This window comes from Eucyclogobius newberryi, unplaced genomic scaffold (assembly GCF_026437365.1).
Source record: "Eucyclogobius newberryi isolate DKJ021-1_F unplaced genomic scaffold, fEucNew1.0.hap1 SCAF_5, whole genome shotgun sequence".
Taxonomy (NCBI): domain Eukaryota; kingdom Metazoa; phylum Chordata; class Actinopteri; order Gobiiformes; family Gobiidae; genus Eucyclogobius; species Eucyclogobius newberryi.
The window spans coordinates 44,055,916-44,076,253 of NW_027316167.1; the positions used below are offsets into that span (position 1 = coordinate 44,055,916).

At 48.0% G+C, this 20,338-nt stretch overlaps 1 protein-coding gene across 1 annotated transcript in view; it reads right to left on the reverse strand.

Moving 5' to 3' along the window:
- Positions 1-20,338, reverse strand: part of LOC140380761 (anoctamin-1-like) — a 64,036-nt gene that overhangs the window by 24,693 nt on the left and 19,005 nt on the right. The window contains exon 4 of the mRNA XM_072464660.1: positions 9,078-9,229. Coding sequence (XP_072320761.1) covers positions 9,078-9,229 — 152 coding nt within the window. The remainder of the gene's footprint in view (positions 1-9,077; positions 9,230-20,338) is intronic.

The following is a 20,338-nucleotide window of genomic DNA, read 5'->3' on the forward strand; positions in this document are numbered from 1 at the left end:
AGGAGGAGCCCGCAGACAGGAGGACGAGCCCGCAGACAGGAGGAGGAGCCCGCAGACAGGAGGAGGAGCCGGCAAACTGGAGGAGGAGCCTGCAGACAGGAGGAGCCCGCAGACAGGAGGAGGAGCCTGCAGACAGGAGGAGGAGCCTGCAGACAGTGGGAGGAACCCGCAGACAGGAGGAGGAGCCCGCAGACAGGAGGAGGAGCCCGCAGACAGGAGGAGGAGCCGGCAAACTGGAGGAGGAGCCTGCAGACAGGAGGAGCCCGCAGACAGGAGGAGGAGCCTGCAGACAGGAGGAGGAGCCTGCAGACAGTGGGAGGAACCCGCAGACAGGAGGAGGAGCTTGCAGACAGGAGGAGGAGCCTCGGTGTTATATTCATACATGTTCTGCTCCTCTAAGTTGTTTTTCTATGTGGGCACTTTGAGAGATATGATATAATTCCCGTTATTTAACGAGAAAAATCTGTTAATTAATGACTTTATTCTCGCAATGCCCCACATTTTTTCGTAGTTTTGTTTTAAAAAAAAACAATAACATTTAAATATAAAAAGAATGTCACATATGTGTAGCAGACCCAGGCATCCCAGACTTTAACCCTCGGTTCTATATACTGTGTTTTTATAATATATTGTTTATTGCAGAGGACACTATATAATTAAAACAATTGTGATTAATGGTGCAGCCTTCACGGTCTATTCAATCTTCAAAGGGAAAGACGTCACACAGTGCTTAGACAGAGAGGGAAAGTGCTGGTGCTGAAGGGGTCTGCTGTTAGTCAGAGCAGTAAATATAGCTGCTCACTGCCCACTCGCTCCCCCATACATCCAGCATTCTGCACCAGTATGTGGCAGGAGACGGCTGAACCTATGTCCACAAATATTCTGTTGCATTTTTATAACTTATGATTGTAATTTGATTTGTGATACATTTTAGAAATGTATTTAATTCACAGTCAATGTTAAAAAATTACAATAAATATAACAAAATATTTTCATTAACATTTGCACTGTACATTTTCTGGTGGGCACTTGCTTCTCTCCATGGAGATGTTATTGCATTGCCTGAAAGTTTCCACATCATAGAATTAAACTTTGTCGGCTCGCCTCTCGACAGATCTGGCCTGTAACTTCAACTGCATGTCTCCACTGAGGTCATTATTGCCATACTTTGGAACATTGCAGGCAAAAAACAACAAAAACATCAGAATCAGGAAAGTTTCATTGTCATCGTCAATGAACAAAAATTCACAAACATAGAAAACATAGGAATTCAGTGCAACACAAACCAATGAACAATGAATAAGTCATAACAATAATAATACAAAATAAAGATAAAAAAATTGGTTTAAAATGTACACAAATTTACAGTTGTACAGATATACATACAATATGTAGGTCACTGTAACAGGGTTAGGGTTGGGTTAGTAACCCCAGTGTTTAAGAAATGTTCATGAGTCCAACAGCAGAGGAGAGAAACTGTTCTTGTGGAGGAGGTTCTGGTCCGGATGGACCGTAGCCTGAGGGGAGTGGCCTCCTGCCTGAGGGGAGTGGCCTCCTGCCTGAGGGGAGTGGCCTCCTGCCTGAGGGGAGTGGCCTCCTGCCTGAGGGGAGTGGTTCAAATAGTCCATGTCCAGGGTGAGAAGGGCCGGCTGGGATCTGACCTGCTCGTCCCAGAGTCCTGGAGACGTCCAGGGTCCTCCACGTCTGTTCGAATCATACCCCACTATCGTTCCGGACATTCTTGGGGGTTCGATCAGTCAGAAAGCACTCATTCGACAACACGTCTTTAGTAGACCAGTAAGGGACATTCTACTATGCCACACCTCATAATTCTCTAGACTCAGTCTACTCCCCTCTATCAATCCGTCATCTGCTTTGCTTGTACTCAAGTCACCATAAGTGGCCAACTCCAACTCAATCTGACTCTGCACCAAACATCGACGTTCGCCTCAATTCCTCTTTTTCGATCTTCAGGAACCACCTTAAATCAGCCTCTCATCTATCTTTCATTTCACTCATTCTCAATCTCATTCAGCTCAATTAAGTTCCCTCATTCATCGCTCATATTGACTTCATTACTATCTGCAGCTCGTCAACTCCTACGTCCATGCAAGTATTTTGCTCTCCTCAACCTTTCTCTCCACTCCGGAGCAAGGCGACTCCACCACGTAATCCAGTTTTAACGATTGCTCGTCTAAACCTCAAACCTATCACTCTCGCACCTTATTCACACCCATGTACTTCTGTTGACGACCCACAAACGCTAAAACTCTATTTAAACACACCAGTATTAATCCTCCTCTCAGTAATGGACAGACTGCTTTTAGATTCCATCCAACTGCTCTTCAAAGAGTCCTTGACAATCCAGCTCCTCTTCTCTCGTGCCACTCAGTTAACATCATTTCCAGTCAGGCTTTACGTCGAGATCCAGATCATCTTCCTCTGTTTTAAATCTTCTTTGGGGGTTCTGAATCGGCTGGGCTGATTACCCGAGACAGAGCCCCCATCCTGACTCTCTACCCAGCCAACAATGAGAGTCTAAGGACAGAGGACCCTGGGACATCGTCCCTCGCCACCACAGACATTGTCTGACTCCCTTCCACCACAGACATTGTCTGACTTCATCGCCACCACAGACATTGTTGATTCATTTCTCCCTGTGGCCCTCAGAGGCAACTGTTGTTGTGATTTTGGGCCTTACAAAAATAAATTGATTTGATTTGATTTGAACAATCATCAATCCATCATCGCTCCATCATCAACCCATCATCACTATAATACTATGAGCTTGTGACGTCATTTCCGGTGAGTGTGTCGCGTTTTCAGAGCTGTTCGTTCTTAGAGCCTTTTACCGATTAATCCACGAATTATACACACTATTTACGCATCATATACACGAAAGTGAGCGTTTGATTTCTCCGCAAACAATCCGGAGCCTCAAGCCGCTCGCTTTTCAGTATTTCGTGGATTAAAAAGCCCTCCTCACTTTCTAGCTCCAGCCTGAACTAGCCTAGCGTAGCCTAGCCGCTAGCGTCATGGCTGGATCTACCTTTACCTGTTTGAGCTGTCATATGTCGAGTCAGAACCCTGGCTCCTTCTCTGATGATAGGTGCGTGAAGTGCAGTGTAGTGGTAGTTTTGGAGGCCAGGGTTACGGAGTTAGAAGCGCGGATCCGCTGTTTAGAGGAGCTTAAGTCCAGTTATAGTTTGGTTTTAGCGCGAGGGCTACCGGACCGCGCTGCAGGGCGTAGCATTAGCATTAGCAGTAGCAGTAAGGCCGAGCTCAGCCCCTCAGCGTCTCCCGTGCAGCCGGGACTAGACCAGGAACAGAATAGGGACCAATTTGTGACAGTTCGGAGGGGACAAGGCGCTAAACGCCGAACCTCAGAGCGCCGTGAGCTTCACGTCTATAATAGGTTTTCTCCCCTCAGCGATCACACGCCCGCTGAACACACGAGAGAAACTCTTGTAATCGGGAGTTCTATTGTTAGAGACGTGAAGCTGCCAGCTGCTAGCGTTAGGTGTTACCCGGGGGCCAGAATGGGTGACATCGAAGGAAACCTTAGGATCTTAAAGCGGAGTAGGACCCGTTTCCGGCGAGTCGTGGTTCACGCAGGCGGTAACGACGCCCGGCGGAGACAATCAGAGGTGCTCAAAGTTCAAGTAGCCGCGGTGTGTGACCTAGCGAAGTCGATGTCGGACACTGTAATATTTTCTGGTCCCCTGCCCAATCGGATCAATGCTGAATTGTACAGCCGTCTCTCAGCATTCAACAACTGGTTATCCAGATGGTGCCCTCAAAACAACGTTGTCTTTATTGATAACTGGAGTGCGTTTTGGGGAAAGCCTGGGCTCATACGCAGGGATGGCATCCATCCGACTTCGGAGGGTACATCCCTATTAGTTCGGAATTTGACCGATAGTCTTAGTCGTGTTAAGTGACCATCTAGGGATGAGCCCCAGGTGCAGAGCAGCAGTTCAAGACGCTCCTCTGTCGCTGAACTCTCGCCCGTTCTGTTACATGTGAAGTGTTCAGATTCAAGACAGATAGAGACTGTGTGTGTCCCTCGTGTCCCTCGTGTCCCTCGTGTCCCTCGTGTCCCTCGTGTCCCTCGTACAAATAATGCCAAAAAGTCACATCTCAGAAAAAATATTTCAGGCGTCAGACCAAATAACTTAAGGAAAATAACAATCACAAATGACACAAATACACAAATGAATAAACACGTAAAATGTGGACTGCTAAACATTAGAGCAATTTCCTCCAAATCGCTCTTAGTTAATGAATTAATTAGTGACTATAACATAGATCTTCTAGCTCTAACTGAAACGTGGCTTCAACAAGACGACTACGTCAGACTAAATGAGTCCACCCCACCCACCCATGTTAACCCCACCCACCCATGTTAACCCCACCCACCCATGTTAACCCCACCCATGTTAACCCCACCCACCCATGTTAACTTTCAGACTGCCAGGAGCACAGGCCGAGGTGGTGGTGTGGCAGTGATCTCACACTCAAGCCTACTCATGAGCCCTAAAACTAACAATGCATTTCACTCATTTGAAAGCCTTATGCTGTCGATCACATGTCCAAATATGAAAAACCAAAAAGGAGTTTTGTTCATAGTTATCTACCGACCTCCTGGTCCCTACTCAGAGTTTTTAACAGAGTTTTCTGACTTTATATCAAACTTAGTGTTAGCCTGGGATAAAATAGTTATAGTTGGAGACTTTAATATCCACGTGAACATGAGTGATGACGCTCTCAGTAATGCCTTCAGCGCCTTGTTAGACAGCATTGGTTTCACTCAGAATGTAAATAAACCGACTCACACTCACAAGAACACTCTGGATCTTGTCCTAACGTATGGAACAGAGATTAGTGACCTCATTGTCTTCCCTCAAAACTCTATATTGTCAGATCATTTCCTAATTACCTTTCAGTTTATTCTTAAAGATCATCCAGTCCCACAAAATAAAGTTATAATGTAAAGGACAATATCTGAAAAATCTATCTCAAAAAACAAAGAAATAATAGAGCCAATATTCAGTGACATGTCATGTGATCCTGTCATGTGATAATGTCATGTGATCATGTCATGTGATCCTGCTGAGAACAGCTTTAGTCCCAGTTTAAGTGATCAATGTGTCGACTTGACCATGAATTCTCTGAAGTCTGCTCTTGACGTTGTAGCGCCGTTAAAACAGAAGGTCATTAGGCCAAAGCGCGCCTCCCCCTGGTACAACCAAGAACTGCGTTCACATAAACAAAGAGTTAGAAAGTTAGAGGGATTATTTCGTCGCTCTCACACAGAAGAATCCCTAAAAGCATGGAAAATTTGCCTGCTGTCCTATAAGCAGGCTCTGCGTAAGGCCCAAACCAGATATTATTCAAATCTAATAGAAGTCAACAAAAGTAACACTAAATTCCTTTTCAGCACTGTAGCTAGGCTAACAAACTGTCACAGTGCAGTAGAGCCCTCAATCCCAGCTACACTTAGCTCTGATGATTTCCTCCTATTTTTTAATAATAAAATAAAAACAATCAGAGATAAATTAGATGAAATTACCCCCGCTATTAGCCCTGAACTAGCCCAAGCTGTAAATCTAACGTCCCATATAAATCCACCTGTAAACCTAGAAAGGTTCACAGCTGTTGATCAAGCAGAGATAACTTCAGCCATTATGTCCTCTAAAAGCTCAACTTGTGTCCTAGACCCCATTCCAAGCAGACTCCTCAAAGACATTCTCCCCCTAATTATAGACCCTATTCTTAATATAATAAATACTTCACTCGAAAGTGGCTATGTTCCACAGTCCTTCAAACATGCAGTCATTAAACCTCTTCTGAAAAAGCCTAATCTAGATCCCGACCTATTGGTAAACTACAGACCTATTTCAAATCTTCCCTTCGTCTTTAAAATCCTTGAAAAAGTTGTAGTAAAACAGCTCTGTCGCCACCTGCAGGACAATAACTTATTTGAAGTTTTCCAGTCAGGGTTCAGAGCCCACCACAGCACTGAAACTGCACTAGTTAAAGTCACAAATGATTTGTTATTAGCCGCTGACGATGGACTGGTCTCAATCCTGGTTCTGTTGGACCTCAGCGCAGCGTTTGACACCATCGACCACAACATTCTACTGCAGAGGTTAGAATGTGATGTAGGTGTTGGAGGAACAGCCCTCAGCTGGTTTAAATCCTATCTATCTGATAGGTTCCAATTTGTTAATGTAAACCAGAGCTCCTCACCAAGCTCTAAAGTAATTCACGGTGTGCCACAGGGTTCGGTACTCGGTCCAATTCTGTTTACTCTTTATATGCTGCCATTAGGCAACATTATCAGAAAGCATGGCATTAACTTCCACTGCTATGCAGACGACACTCAGCTGTATTTATCAATGAAACCTGATCAGAGCGATCAAGTAGACAGACTTAGTACTTGTGTGAAGGAGATAAAAACCTGGAGGACACTAAACTACCTGCTTCTTAACCCTGAAAAAACCGAGGTCATTGTGCTTGGCCCTAAGCATCTACGAGACGCTCTATCTGAGCAGATAGTCACACTGGACAATATCAGTGTAGCCTCCAGTTCTACTGTAAGAAACCTTGGAGTCTTATTTGACCAGGAGCTCTCATTTAAAGCTCATATAAATCAAGCTTGTGAAACAGCCTATTTCCATTTGCGCAACAAGAGCCAAAATCAGAAGAATTCTGCCTAAAAGTGATGCCGAAAAACTTATCCATGCATTTGTAACAACTAGATTAGACTACTGTAACTCCCTGCTTGCAGCGTGTCCTAAAAGCTCCATAAAAAGCTTTCAACTGGTTCAAAATGCAGCAGCAAGATTACTAACAGGAACAAAAAGAAGAGAGCACATTACGCCGGTGCTGAAGTCTCTTCACTGGCTCCCCGTCGAGTCTAGAATCAAATTCAAAATTCTACTCTTGACCTACAAAGCCATAAATGACATGGCCCCATCCTACCTCAAAGATGCTATAGAACCATATCATCCAAACAGAGCTCTTCGCTCTCAGAATGCCGGCCTTCTGGTGGTGCCAAGAGTCTCTAAAAGTACTGTAGGAGGTAGAGCGTTTAGCTACCAAGCTCCTGAGTTATGGAATCAGCTCCCGACCCATGTTAAATATGCTGACACAGTCTCTTCATTTAAGTCCAGGCTTAAAACGTTCCTCTTCGAAATCGCTTATGGTCAGACTAGTTAGGAACAGAAACATAAACCCACAGCTTTAGCTACGCTGCCCTAGGAGTAACTATGCTGGGGGAAGTATGACAGCTTGAGCACTATCCTCTTCTTCTTCTGACTACTTATGCTATCAAACAATATTTATTTTTTGATTCCACTTGCAAACTGTTCACCGCCTTCTTTTCTTTCTCTCACTCCTGAGGACCTGTGGACCCAGATGCCCCTCCCCTGGTGAAGTGGTCCCTGCCCTGTGTGGACGGTCCCTCATCTGCCTGAAGAGTGGCTCCAGTTCGCCTCAGTCGGTCCCTCATCTGCCTGAAGAGTGGGTCCAGCTCGCCTCCGACGGTCCCTCATCTGCCTGAAGAGTGGGTCCAGCTCGCCTCCGACGGTCCCTCTTCTGCCTGAAGAGTGGGTCCAGCTCGACTCAGACGGTCCCTCTTCTGCCTGAAGAGTGGGTCCAGCTCGCCTCCGACGGTCCCTCATCTGCCTGAAGAGTGGGTCCAGCTCGACTCAGACGGTCCCTCATCTGCCTGAAGAGTGGGTCCAGCTCGCCTCCGACGGTCCCTCATCTGCCTGAAGAGTGGGTCCAGCTCGCCTCAGACGGTCCCTCGTCTGCCTGAAGAGTGGGTCCAGTTCGCCTCAGTCGGTCCCTCATCTGCCTGAAGAGTGGGTCCAGTTCGCCTCAGTCGGTCCCTCATCTGCCTGAAGAGTGGGTCCAGCTCGCCTCCGACGGTCCCTCGTCTGCCTGAAGAGTGGGTCCAGCTCGCCTCCGACGGTCCCTCATCTGCCTGAAGAGTGGGTCCAGCTCGACTCAGACGGTCCCTCTTCTGCCTGAAGAGTGGGTCCAGCTCGACTCAGACGGTCCCTCTTCTGCCTGAAGAGTGGGTCCAGCTCGACTCAGACGGTCCCTCATCTGCCTGAAGAGTGGGTCCAGCTCGACTCAGTCGGTCCCTCATCTGCCTGAAGAGTGGGTCCAGCTCCAGTCTCCTTGTGTCCGTCTGTCCGTCTGTGAGAGTCGGATCTCTCCTTCACTGGAACTCCTCCAGGTTTCTACGCTTTTTTCCCAAAGAGGTTTTTTTTGTAGTTTTTCCTGGCCGAGAAGGAGAGTCTAAGGACAGAGGACCCTGGGACATCGTCCCTCGCCACCACAGACATTGTCTGACTTCATCGCCACCACAGACATTGTCTGACTTCATCGCCACCACAGACATTGTTGATTCATTTCTCCCTGTGGCCCTCAGAGGCAACTGTTGTTGTGATTTTGGGCCTTACAAAAATAAATTGATTTGATTTGATTTGATAATCAATAGACATCCTTTCATATTCCATTTGTGTGGCGTGGTCCTTGCTAATGAATTAAGTCTAAGTCAAAGGATTGAAACAATAACAAATTAAAGTTTTGCCCAGATTTCTTCTGTTCCAGACTCGATTTCCATCCCCAACCGGCTGTTTGATGAGTGGAGAAAGTGTCAGTAGCTCAGTGGCAGAGTGCTGGTCTTCAGATCCAAAGGTCATGGTTTGAATCAGGTGAATACTGCCATTGTGTTATTGGGCAAGACACTTAACCCATCCTGTTCGTGTCCTTTAACACATGTGATACACGTGATGATTCTGATTGAAATGTATGTTTATTTACATTTCTGTCCCTTTCTTTACTGGGAGATCTTACTTTGCTAATTTTAAAAGTTTTTGTATTGAATTGTTCTAAAATCCTATGGACGGATGTTGAAACAATGAATCCGGTTCATCCAATGTAAGTGCTATGTCAATATCAAATTAACAAATAAATGAATAATCCTCTTCGGCGTGTTTAAACATTAAACCTTAAATTGCACGAATCACAAAGCAAGTGCAGTTAGATGCTGTACTCACAGGTGCTGCTTCTCCCTGGAGAATGGGTGACATAGCCATTTGACGCTCTGCGGTCGGTTGGTGTCCACCTTCGGGTGCAGAGGAACTGTGACTTTGTGGATGAACAACCGGATCTTCTCCACCACGTTACTGCCCTCTTTAACTTCATAAAACTTAAAAAGAAAAAATAGAGCAATATAATACATTTTGATTCAATCAATATAAATCATAAACTGAAATAGTTCTTTTTTACATGTTGATAATGCAAAAAAGTAGATAATTGTAAAAGTGGAGGATGAAAAGAGAGTATGACCAAGTATGACCTTCGAGGAACTCTCTTCATGTACCAAAGATTCTAAATTAAGGCCCAATTGGTGAAAAATCTGATATTTACCTGGTAAGGTTATACATAGTTTTAAATTATACTCTGTGGAAAAAGCATTTTTTTTTTTCGAATTTACCAACACATTAATGTCGCAATATTTAGTGCAATTCTTAAAAATAAATTCTTCAGTACCAAAACCATCAGTTAGCACTAGCAGTGATGCATCATGATTCATGTAAAGTTTCTATGTTTGTGAATTCTGTTCAATGACAATGGCAATACAGCTTTTCTGATTCTGATTGAGATACTTTCAGTTGTATGTAGAGACTTTGATGTTTGGTCATTACAGGTGATTTCAATGTGCATATTAATTATATTTGTGACAGAAACGCTAAAGAACTTGATGCTGTCCTTGAAACTAGTCTCATTCAGCCCGTGAGTGACCCCACCCACAGCAGAGTGACCCCACCCACAGCAGAGTGACCCCACCCACAGCAGAGTGACCCCACCCACAGCAGAGTGATCCCACCCACAGCAGAGGGCACACTCTAGATCTCATAATTACAAAGGGGGTAAATATTTAAAACGTCAATGTGGTCGATGCTGCTCTGTCTGATCATTTCTGTGTCTTCTTTGACCTGTATGTTTCTCCCAAACCACTGGCTGGTCCTGCAGCTGGTCAGAGGCTGGTCCTGCAGCTATTCAGAGGCTGGTCCTGCAGCTGTTCAGAGGCTGGTCCTGCAGTCGTTCGGAGGAGACGCATAAATGATGGCACAGGTGCACTGTTTATGGAAATGATCAACTTTGAAAATGTCTCATGTTCTAATGTGAATGATATGTTGAACTCTGTTACATCTAGTGTTTTGAATGTTCTGGACACCATCGCCCCTCTGAAGGCTAAAATGGTTAAAAATAAGCAGAAGGCGCCATGGAGAAATGATGATTGGGTTAGGGCACAGAAAAGGGAGTGTCACGGGCCCAACGGAAATGGGTTAGGGTCAAAGGGTTAGAAGTCAAAACCCTAACCCATAATGCAAAAAATGACCCTAAAACCACCTGGAGACTTAGAGCTAACTCACTTTGCACCTGTAACTGACAAAACTGGCCATGAGATCATCACCAGTCTGAGTTAATCTACAGCTGCTCCATGTGCGACCTCCAGATTTATAAAGTCTGTGCTGAACAGTTTGTTAGCATCACTCACATAGTTAACATGTCGCTTCAATCTGGAACATTCCAAATGTAGACCAATGGATTCACTCATTGGTCACTGCATCCAACAGATCAGTAAGTGGACCGGCCTACTGCTGGTGCCAGAGGGCCTCCTGCTGGTGCCAGAGGGCCTCCTGCTGGTGCCAGAGGGCCTCCTGCTGGTGCAACAGATCAGTGTGTGGATGCAAAGCAACTTTCTCCAGCTGAACTCAGACATGAAATCATCATCCATAGCCCACATAAACAAAAAAAAAAGCATTAGCAGTCACCTCCAGTCTCTCGCTCTAAAACCTAAAAATCAAGTTAGAAATCTGGAGGTAATAATGGACTCAGACTTGAACTTTAATACATCAAATCAACAACATCAGCAGCTTTTTACCATCAAAAAACAGGTGATGCCAGAGTCAGGACTAAACATAGACCGGCCTCCTGCTGGTGCCAGAGTCAGGACTAAACATAGACCGGCCTCCTGCTGGTGCCAGAGTCAGGACTAAACATAGACCGGCCTCCTGCTGGTGCCAGAGTCAGGACTAAACATGGACCGGCCTCCTGCTGGTGCCAGAGTCAAGACTAAACATGGACCGGCCTCCTGCTGGTGCCAGAGTCAAGACGAAACACGGACCGGCCTCCTGCTGGTGCCAGAGTCAGGACTAAACATGGACCAGCCTCCTGCTGGTGCCAGAGTCAAGACTAAACATGGACCGGCCTCCTGCTGGTGCCAGAGTCAGGACTAAACATGGACCGGCCTCCTGCTGGTGCCAGAGTCAGGACTAAACATGGACCAGCCTCCTGCTGGTGCCAGAGTCAGGACTAAACATGGACCGGTCTCCTGCTGGTGCCAGAGTCAGGACTAAACATGGACCGGCCTCCTGCTGGTGCCAGAGTCAAGACTAAACATGGACCGGCCTCCTGCTGGTGCCAGAGTCAAGACTAAACACGGACCGGCCTCCTGCTGGTGCCAGAGTCAGGACTAAACATGGACCGGCCTCCTGCTGGTGCCAGAGTCAGGACTAAACATGGACCGGCCTCCTGCTGGTGCCAGAGTCAGGACTAAACATGGACCAGCCTCCTGCTGGTGCCAGAGTCAGGACTAAACATGGACCGGCCTCCTGCTGGTGCCAGAGTCAGGACTAAACATGGACTGGCCTCCTGCTGGTGCCAGAGTCAGGACTAAACATGGACCGTCCTCCTGCTGGTGCCAGAGTCAGGACTAAACATGGACCGGCCTCCTGCTGGTGCCAGAGTCAGGATTAAACATGGACCGGCCTCCTGCTGGTGCCAGAGTCAAGACTAAACATGGACCGGCCTCCTGCTGGTGCCAGAGTCAGGACTAAACATGGACCGGCCTCCTGCTGGTGCCAGAGTCAGGACTAAACATGGACCAGCCTCCTGCTGGTGCCAGAGTCAGGATTAAACATGGACCGGCCTCCTGCTGGTGCCAGAGTCAGGACTAAACATGGACTGGCCTCCTGCTGGTGCCAGAGTCACATGGTCCCTTGCTGTTTTAGCACTCACACTAAACAACATTTCAGATAGTTTCGCTGCATCCAAACACAAAGTCCCAAAATGGATACTTTTGTCATGACTTTATAGTTATTAGTTAGGTTAGGAACAGGATCTGTCAGTTACCCTGGTGTGTTCCGGAAACTGTTTTCCTTGATCAAGTAACTTAGATAGATATTACAGAATATTACACCTTTATGTTCAAATATTGTAAATTGAAAACACAGAATGTGTGTTTAAAAGCCATGTTCATCTCTCATCTCCTCCCAGTGAGTCCATTAAAGTTTCTTCAGCAGCGAGGTAGAATAGCCCACTAAAGCTGGTTCTGGGTGCATTTTATGCAACTCTGGGGGAAGTATGGCAGCTTGAGCTTAATCCTCTGATAAACACTTATTCTATCAAACAAGATTAATATTTAATTCCACTTGAAAACTGTTCATTGCCTTTTCTTTTTCTTTTTCTCACTCTGAGGACCTGTGGAACCAAGATGCTCCTCTCCTGGTGAAGCCGTCTCTACCCCGTATGGACGGTCCTTCATCTGCCTGAAGAACTGGTTCTCCTCCTGAAGAACTGGATCTCCTCCTGATGAACTGGTTCTCCGCCTGAAGAACTGCTTCTCCTCCTGAAGAACTGGATCTCCTCCGGATGAACTGGTTCTCCTCCTGAAGAAGTGGTTCTCCTCCTGAAGAACTGGTTCTCCTCCTGAAGAACTGGATCTCCTCCTGATGAACTGGTTCTCCGCCTGAAGAACTGCTTCTCCTCCTGAAGAACTGGATCTCCTCCGGATGAACTTGTTCTCCTCCTGAAGAAGTGGTTCTCCTCCTGAAGAACTGGTTCTCCTCCAGTGGCTCCACCTCCTCTGTCTCTCTCTCGTCTGTGAGAGTCAGATCTCCTTCATGTGGAACTCCTCCAGGTTTATACTTTTTCACAAAGAGGTTTTTTGTAGTTTTTCCTGCAGAAGGAGGAGCTAAGGACAGAAGGAGGGGCTAAGGACAGAAGGAGGAGCTAAGGACAGAAGGAGGGTCTAAGGACAGAAGGAGGGTCTAAGGACAGAAGGAGGGTCTAAGGACAGAGGACTCTGGGACATCGTCCCTCGTCCCCACGGACATTGTTTAGTCTGTTTTTCACTGTGGCCCTCAGAGGAAACTGTTGTGATTTTGTTACAAAAATGAATTGAATTGAATTTGGTGGTTTACAGGTCAGAAAAGGCTGAATAGACCTCTTAACAATAGTGCATTGTTACAGTTTTACTTGCATAAATTGAAAACAATACTTTTGAGAAGAAGTAATGGATTGAACTAATAGTTACTATTAAATTATTAAATTAATAACTATTTTGAAGGAACATGTTAAAACAGCGGGATGCAGATCAGGTGCGGTGTGAAAGAGTGGGAGCCCAACCAATGTGCCATGAGTCAGAATGAACCTCCCGCGGCAGTGATGTAGATGGGCAGTGTTGTTGTTGTTATTGTTGTTGTTGTTGTTGTTGATTCTTCTATAGCCTAAAATTCCAATTGAAATCTTGCTGGGAATAAGAAACAATTCTCAATCTAAAAGTAGCTCCCAAGCTAAAAAAGGTTGGGAACGACTGTTATACTGTAGTTTATAATGTATTATTGTCGACAGGAGATTTATCACATTTGAAGGTCAAATGTAACTCTAAGATAAGATAAGATAATCCTTTATTGTCCCACATGGGGAAATTTCATTGTTGTAACGCAGGTAGATCCAGAAGAAAAGACCAGATCATTTATAGGAAGTTTGAAAAACACTTTCAGTAGAAGATCTCTTATAAACAAAAACTCCCATTGACAAAACCTCCCATTTCCCAACAAGGGATGGAGGGGAAAAATAATAATAAAGATAAAAATAAATAATAAATAAATAAATAAATAAATACCAGTGCATGTGTCACGACAGTAATTGCACAGTAGGATTAACAGTGTTTGTTATAAAGTCTGACAGCAGCAGGAAGGAAAGACCTGCGAAACCTTTCCTTCACACAGCGAGGGTGGATCAGTCTCTCACTGAAGCTGCTCTCCAGAGCGGACAGAGTGTCCTGCAGGGGACAGAGTGTCCTGCAGGGGGTGAGACTCATGGTCAAGCATAGATGTGAACCTAGCCAGGACCCTTCTGTCTCCCACCTCCTGCACCAGTCCAGAGCGCAGCCCAGGATGGAGCTGGACTTCTTGATGACTTTGTCCAGCTTCCTCCTCTCCGTCTCTGCAGGTCCCTCACACTTGCAGGTCCGAGTGTCAGACACACAGTCCCAGGCTCTCACAAACTGGGGTCGGTCTGTGAGGTGGTCCAGGATCCACTCTGCAGGTCGTACTCCACACCAACCGTCTCCAGCTTGTCCCTCAGGAGCTGATGGTGTTGAAGGCGCTGGAGAGATGAAAGAACAGGATCCTCACAGAGCTGCCAGGCTTCTCCAGGTGAGAGAGAGAGCGGTGCAGCAGGAGATGAAGGCGTCCTCCACTCCGATGTCAGGACGTATACAAACTGCAGCGGGTCCATGGCTGAGCTCACGGTGGAGCGGAGGTGGTCCAGGACCAGCTCCAGTGTCTTCATCAGGACGTGAGAGGCACCGGCCTGAAGCTGTTGAAGTCTTTGGCGAGCTGTGCAGGGGGAGGGGCGGGTGACCGATCAAATCTCAAGAAGTGAGCATTTAAATCATTCACCCACTGTAGGTCTCCCTCTCTCTGGGCAGGGGGGATTTTGAAGCCCGAGATGGTTTTCAGGCTTATAACTCTATATAGTATAACTATATATATATAGTTATATATATATATATATATATATATATATATATATATATTTACAACATATTGTACAACAAGTGGCGGCGCGTGCACAACGCGCGGCTCAGCGTCTCTACAGATTTAGTGAAATAGTAGTTATCTGCCTACTTGTTTCAAGCATGCTCACTCAGAACTGTCCTGCAAACACTTTCTACAGCCGCCAGGAACTTTTGGACATCGGATCACAAAATTTGGACTACTTTATCGATGGACTACAACTTTTCCCAGAGATCGCTAGGACCACCGGGACAATCAACCCGGCTCCGCCGACCGGAAGTGCTCGCAGGCGGCGTCGAGACCGTAAACAAAGACGGGGTAAGAGAGCTGGGCTAAGGGCTAAGCTGAAGCTAACACCTCACCGGCTTTTGAAGTTTTCCTCGCTAATGTACGGTCTCTGGCGAACAAAATGGATGAGCTACGACTGTGGATCACCACACACAAATGGATTACAGACTGCAATATCATGATTTTCACGGAAACGTGGCTCAACAACAGCTTTCCCGATGGCGTCATTGAGCTAGCTGGTCGCTACATGCTCCGGGCGGACAGAACAGCTGATGACTCCGGTAAGTCCAGAGGCGGGGGTCTGTGTATCCATGTGAACAAAGCTTGGTGCACGGATACTGCCATCATCGGAAGTCATTGCTCACCTGACCTAGAATACCTTATGGTTAAGTGCAGACAGTTCTATCTGCCCAGGGAGTTTACATCTACAATTGTGACTGCAGCCTATATCCCACCCGATGCTAACGCTAAACTGGCAATGAAAGAACTGCATGCTGCCATTAGCAAACAACAGACATCACATCCGGAGGCAGCCTTTATTGTTGCGGGTGACTTCAACCACTCCAACCTGAAGACTGTCCTCCCTAAATTTTATCAACATGTCTCCTGTCCTACAAGAGGAATCAAGACTTTGGACCATGTTTACACCAACATGGCTGGTGCTTACAAAGCAGTCCCCCTCCCCCACCTTGGACAGTCTGACCACCTCTCTTTGTTTTTAATCCCCAAGTACTCACCACTCATCAAACGTGTGAAACCCACAGTGAGGACAGTTAAAGTGTGGCCAGAGGGAGCAGACTCTGAACTACAGCAGCGGTTTGAACACACAGACTGGAGTGTGTTTGCTACCCAGACCACACTGGACTCCCACACGGACATTGACTCTTATGCCTCCTCTGTGCTGGACTTCATCAACACCAGCATCAACAGTGTCACCACTCACAAACAGATTACTACATTCCCGAACCAGAAGCCGTGGATGAACAGAGAAGTCCGCCTACTGCTGAAGGCACGTGACGCCGCCTTCAGATCTGGCGATGCACAGGCTTACTCTTCATCCAGGGCTGACCTGAAGAGGGGCATCAGGGAGGCCAAGCACAGCCACAAGCTAAGGATTGAGGAGCACTTTAAGAACAACTCCGATCCCCGACGCATGTGGCAGGGCATCCAGGCCATAACTGACTACAAACCCACCAACACCACCCCAACATCCAACGACGCCTCCTTCCTGGACGAGCTTAACAGCTTTTATGCTCGCTTTGAGAGGGATAACCAGGAGCCAGCCATTAAGGCTGTGCTCACGACAGGACACCAACCCCTCACACTCTCCCTCACCGACGTATCTGCTGCACTGAGTAGGACCAATGCACGTAAGGCTGCTGGCCCCGATGGCATCCCTGGACGTGTGCTCAGGACTTGTGCTGGGCAGCTAGCTGGGGTCTTGACTGACATTTTCAACCTGTCACTGGCCCAAGCAGCTGTCCCCACATGCTTCAAAACCACCTCCATCGTGCCAGTGCCAAAACATTCCAAAGCTGAGAGCCTCAACGACTTCCGCCCTGTTGCACTCACCCCCACCATCATGAAGTGCTTCGAGAGGCTGGTCCTGGCTCACCTCAAAACCTGCCTACCACCCACACTGGACCCCTTCCAATTTGCCTACCGCCAGAATAGGAGCACGGAGGATGCCATCTCTACGGCATTACACTCCGCCCTTGCTCACCTGGACAATAACAACACCTATGTGAGAATGCTGTTCATTGACTTTAGCTCAGCATTCAACACCATCATCCCCTCCAAACTGATTACCAAACTCATTGGCCTGGGTATCGATGCTTCCCTCTGCAACTGGGTTCTGGACTTCCTAACCAACAGACCCCAGTTTGTTAAGCTGGAAAACCACACCTCCTCTACACTCATCCTGAACACCGGTGTCCCACAGGGCTGTGTGCTGAGTCCTCTCCTCTACTCCCTCTTCACCCACGACTGCACACCTGTACATGGTTCTAACACCATTGTCAAGTTTGCAGACGACACAACGGTGGTTGGCCTCATCAGCAACAACGATGAGACGGCGTATAGAGAAGAGGTTCAGCATCTGGCAGTGTGGTGCGCCGCCAACAACCTGGCTCTCAATACCAAGAAGACCAAAGAGCTCATCGTGGACTTCAGGAAGAAGAGTGGCACACACACCTCCATCCTTATCGACGGGATGGAGGTTGAGCGTGTCACCAGCTTCAAGTTCCTGGGTGTCCACATCTCCGAGGATCTCTCTTGGTCTCTCAACACCTAACAACACCAGCGTCTCTTCTTCCTGAGGAGGTTGAAGAAGGCCCACCTGTCTCCTCTGATCTTGGTGAACTTTTACCGCTGCACCATCGAGAGCATCCTTACCAACTGTGTCTCAGTTTGGTAATGATGGTGTGGCAGCTGCTCTGCTGCGGACCGGAAGTCACTCCAGAGGGTGGTGAAAACCGCCCAACGCATCACAGGTTCCTTCCATTGAGACTGTCCAGAGCAAGAGGTGCCTGCGGAGGGCGCGCAGCATCGTCAGAGACAGCTCTCACCCCAGCCACCAACTGTTTGCCCTCCTCCCCTCCGGGAGGCGCTACAGGGTGCTCCGTTCCCGGACCAGTAGGTTCAGGAAAAGCTTCCTCCCTGCAGCGGTCATCCTGCTGAACTCTCTACCTCAATGTTCCCCCCCCCACACACACACACACACAGACATGCACATACAGAGACTGTAGACTGCCACACACACACACAGTGATTGTGGACAACTGCTCATACCCCATACTGCCCCCTACTGTACATTCTGTATTTATTCACTGATTCACTTTACATACTCTGCACTTTTAACTGCTGTTTTGCACTTCTGGTTGATGCTAACTGCATTTCGTTGTCTTAGTACCTGTACTCTGTGCAATGACAATAAAGTTGAATCCAATCAATCCAATCCAATCCAATATATATATATATATATATATATATATATATATATATATATAGTTTTATATATATATATATATATATATAACTATATATATATAGTTATATATATATATATAGATATATATTAGATCACCGGCTCCACCACGAGCGGCACGCACCACCACGAGCCGCACGCACCACGAGCGAGCGGCACCGCTTCTCCTCCGCTGCACCGGCGTTTCCGTGTCCGATCACCGGCTCCACCACGAGCGGCACGAGCCGCACGCGGCTCCGCTTCTCCTCCGCTGCACCGGCATTTCCACGCTCGAACACCGGTTCCGCGCTCCCGCACCCGCCGCCCCGGAGGTCTGTACCTGGGCGAAGGTGTGGCCCCAGCCCGCCACAGGAGCAGACACGGAGAGCGGGGCACCGGCTCCACCCGGAGAAAAGCAGCCCCATACAACCAAGGTACAGCCCCGTTTCTCTGCTTTCCCCCGCTCCACAGACGGGGGCGATCTGGTCACAAAACTGGACTCAAATGCGTCTTGATTGGGCTAGAGCAACGCCGGCGTCTGGTATGTGGACTGACGCTTCTGTCCCAACGTCTTTGTTTTGTTAGTCGTTTCCATTGTTTTGTTTTGTTCCCGCGTCTCTGTGTTGTCTTCTGTCTACATCCCTGTTCCTTAACTTCATCGGACATTACTGCACCGTCCATCGCTCATCTCCTCCCTCACTCCTGGACTATCTACTGCCCTAGCCGCCAGCTAACAGCTGGCTTAACACCTGCGGAGGTCCGTCATGGTATCGCGGGCCCTCCCTGCCGTGCAGACAAGGTCTGGGGCAACCAACGCCACTCACTCCACCAGCTTCAACACCCGGTCCACTGCTGCTTTTTCACAACTCTCTGCCCACCAGCTTCTAGTTAACCAGCTTCTAGCCACCGCCAACATTCTAACTGGATTACTCTCATCTGCTGCTACGTTCCATCTCCTCCTCGGACTATCACTCCCGCGCCTCCAGGCCACCACTCCACCAACTTCTCGCCTACTCACCTACACCGCTGCTGACCTTCACCTCCTCAACCATAACCACCGTCTCGTAGCTGCTGCTGCCTCTGCAGCTAGCTCAGCTGGGATCCTTCGCCGGCCCCGCTACATCCACAGGGGCTCTGGTCTCTCCCATAACCAACACTCCAACGACGGCTCACCTATCCCCTCACTCTGGACTAGTTTTAGCCCCCCCGTCACCCCCACCTGCCGCACTGCCAACCTCAGCAACCTCCGCCCCCCCACCCCTGCGCCCCCATCCATCTCCGCGCCCCCATCCATCTCCCTTGCACTGCTGAACTGCCGCTCCCTCTCCAACAAATCACCTGTTATATCTGAACTGCTACTGGACAATAACATTGACCTGCTTCTCCTCTGTGAAACATGGCAACAGCCCCTGGACTTCTATGCTCTCAACCAAGCCACTCCCTCCAACTACACTTACACTGCCAAACCCCGCCTCTCCGGGCGTGGGGGAGGTCTTGCTGTTATTCATAAAAAATCTACATCCATCACTGAACTGAACCTCAACCTTCTATCCATCTCATCATTTGAATACCTCGTCTTCTCCCTCCCCAACTCTATCACCGCTATCCTGATCTATCGTCCCCCAAAGCCCCGCCCCTCTTTCCTCACTGAATTGTCTGAACTCCTCACCATCGCATCCTCTCTCTCTGCCCGCCTCCTACTCACTGGTGACTTCAACATCCACATTGACTGCCCCAACGCCCCACTGACATCCGACTTCCTCTCTCTCCTGGACTGCTTCTATCTCACCCAACATATTGACTTCCCCACCCATACCAAAGGCCACACTCTGGACTTAGTCTGTTCCTCTCTCCTATCCATATCTAAGCCCCACCCCCTCCCCTTCCCACTCTCTGATCATCTCTGCATCCTTTTCTCCGCCCCCCTACCCTCGCCCCACAACCCCAAAAAACGCACCATCACCTACCGCAATATCAAGTCAGTCAACCCCCTCACGCTCTCCCAGCTCATATCCTCTGCTTTCCCCCCTGACTCCCCCCCTCTTCCCCCGACGACTATGCTGTCATACTCAACACCACCCTCTCCGACTCCCTTGACTCCCTAGCCCCCTGGAAAACCTCCTCCGTCTCATACATCAACCCCGCCCCCTGGTACACCCCTGAACTCCGCACCATGAAGCAGACTGGCCGC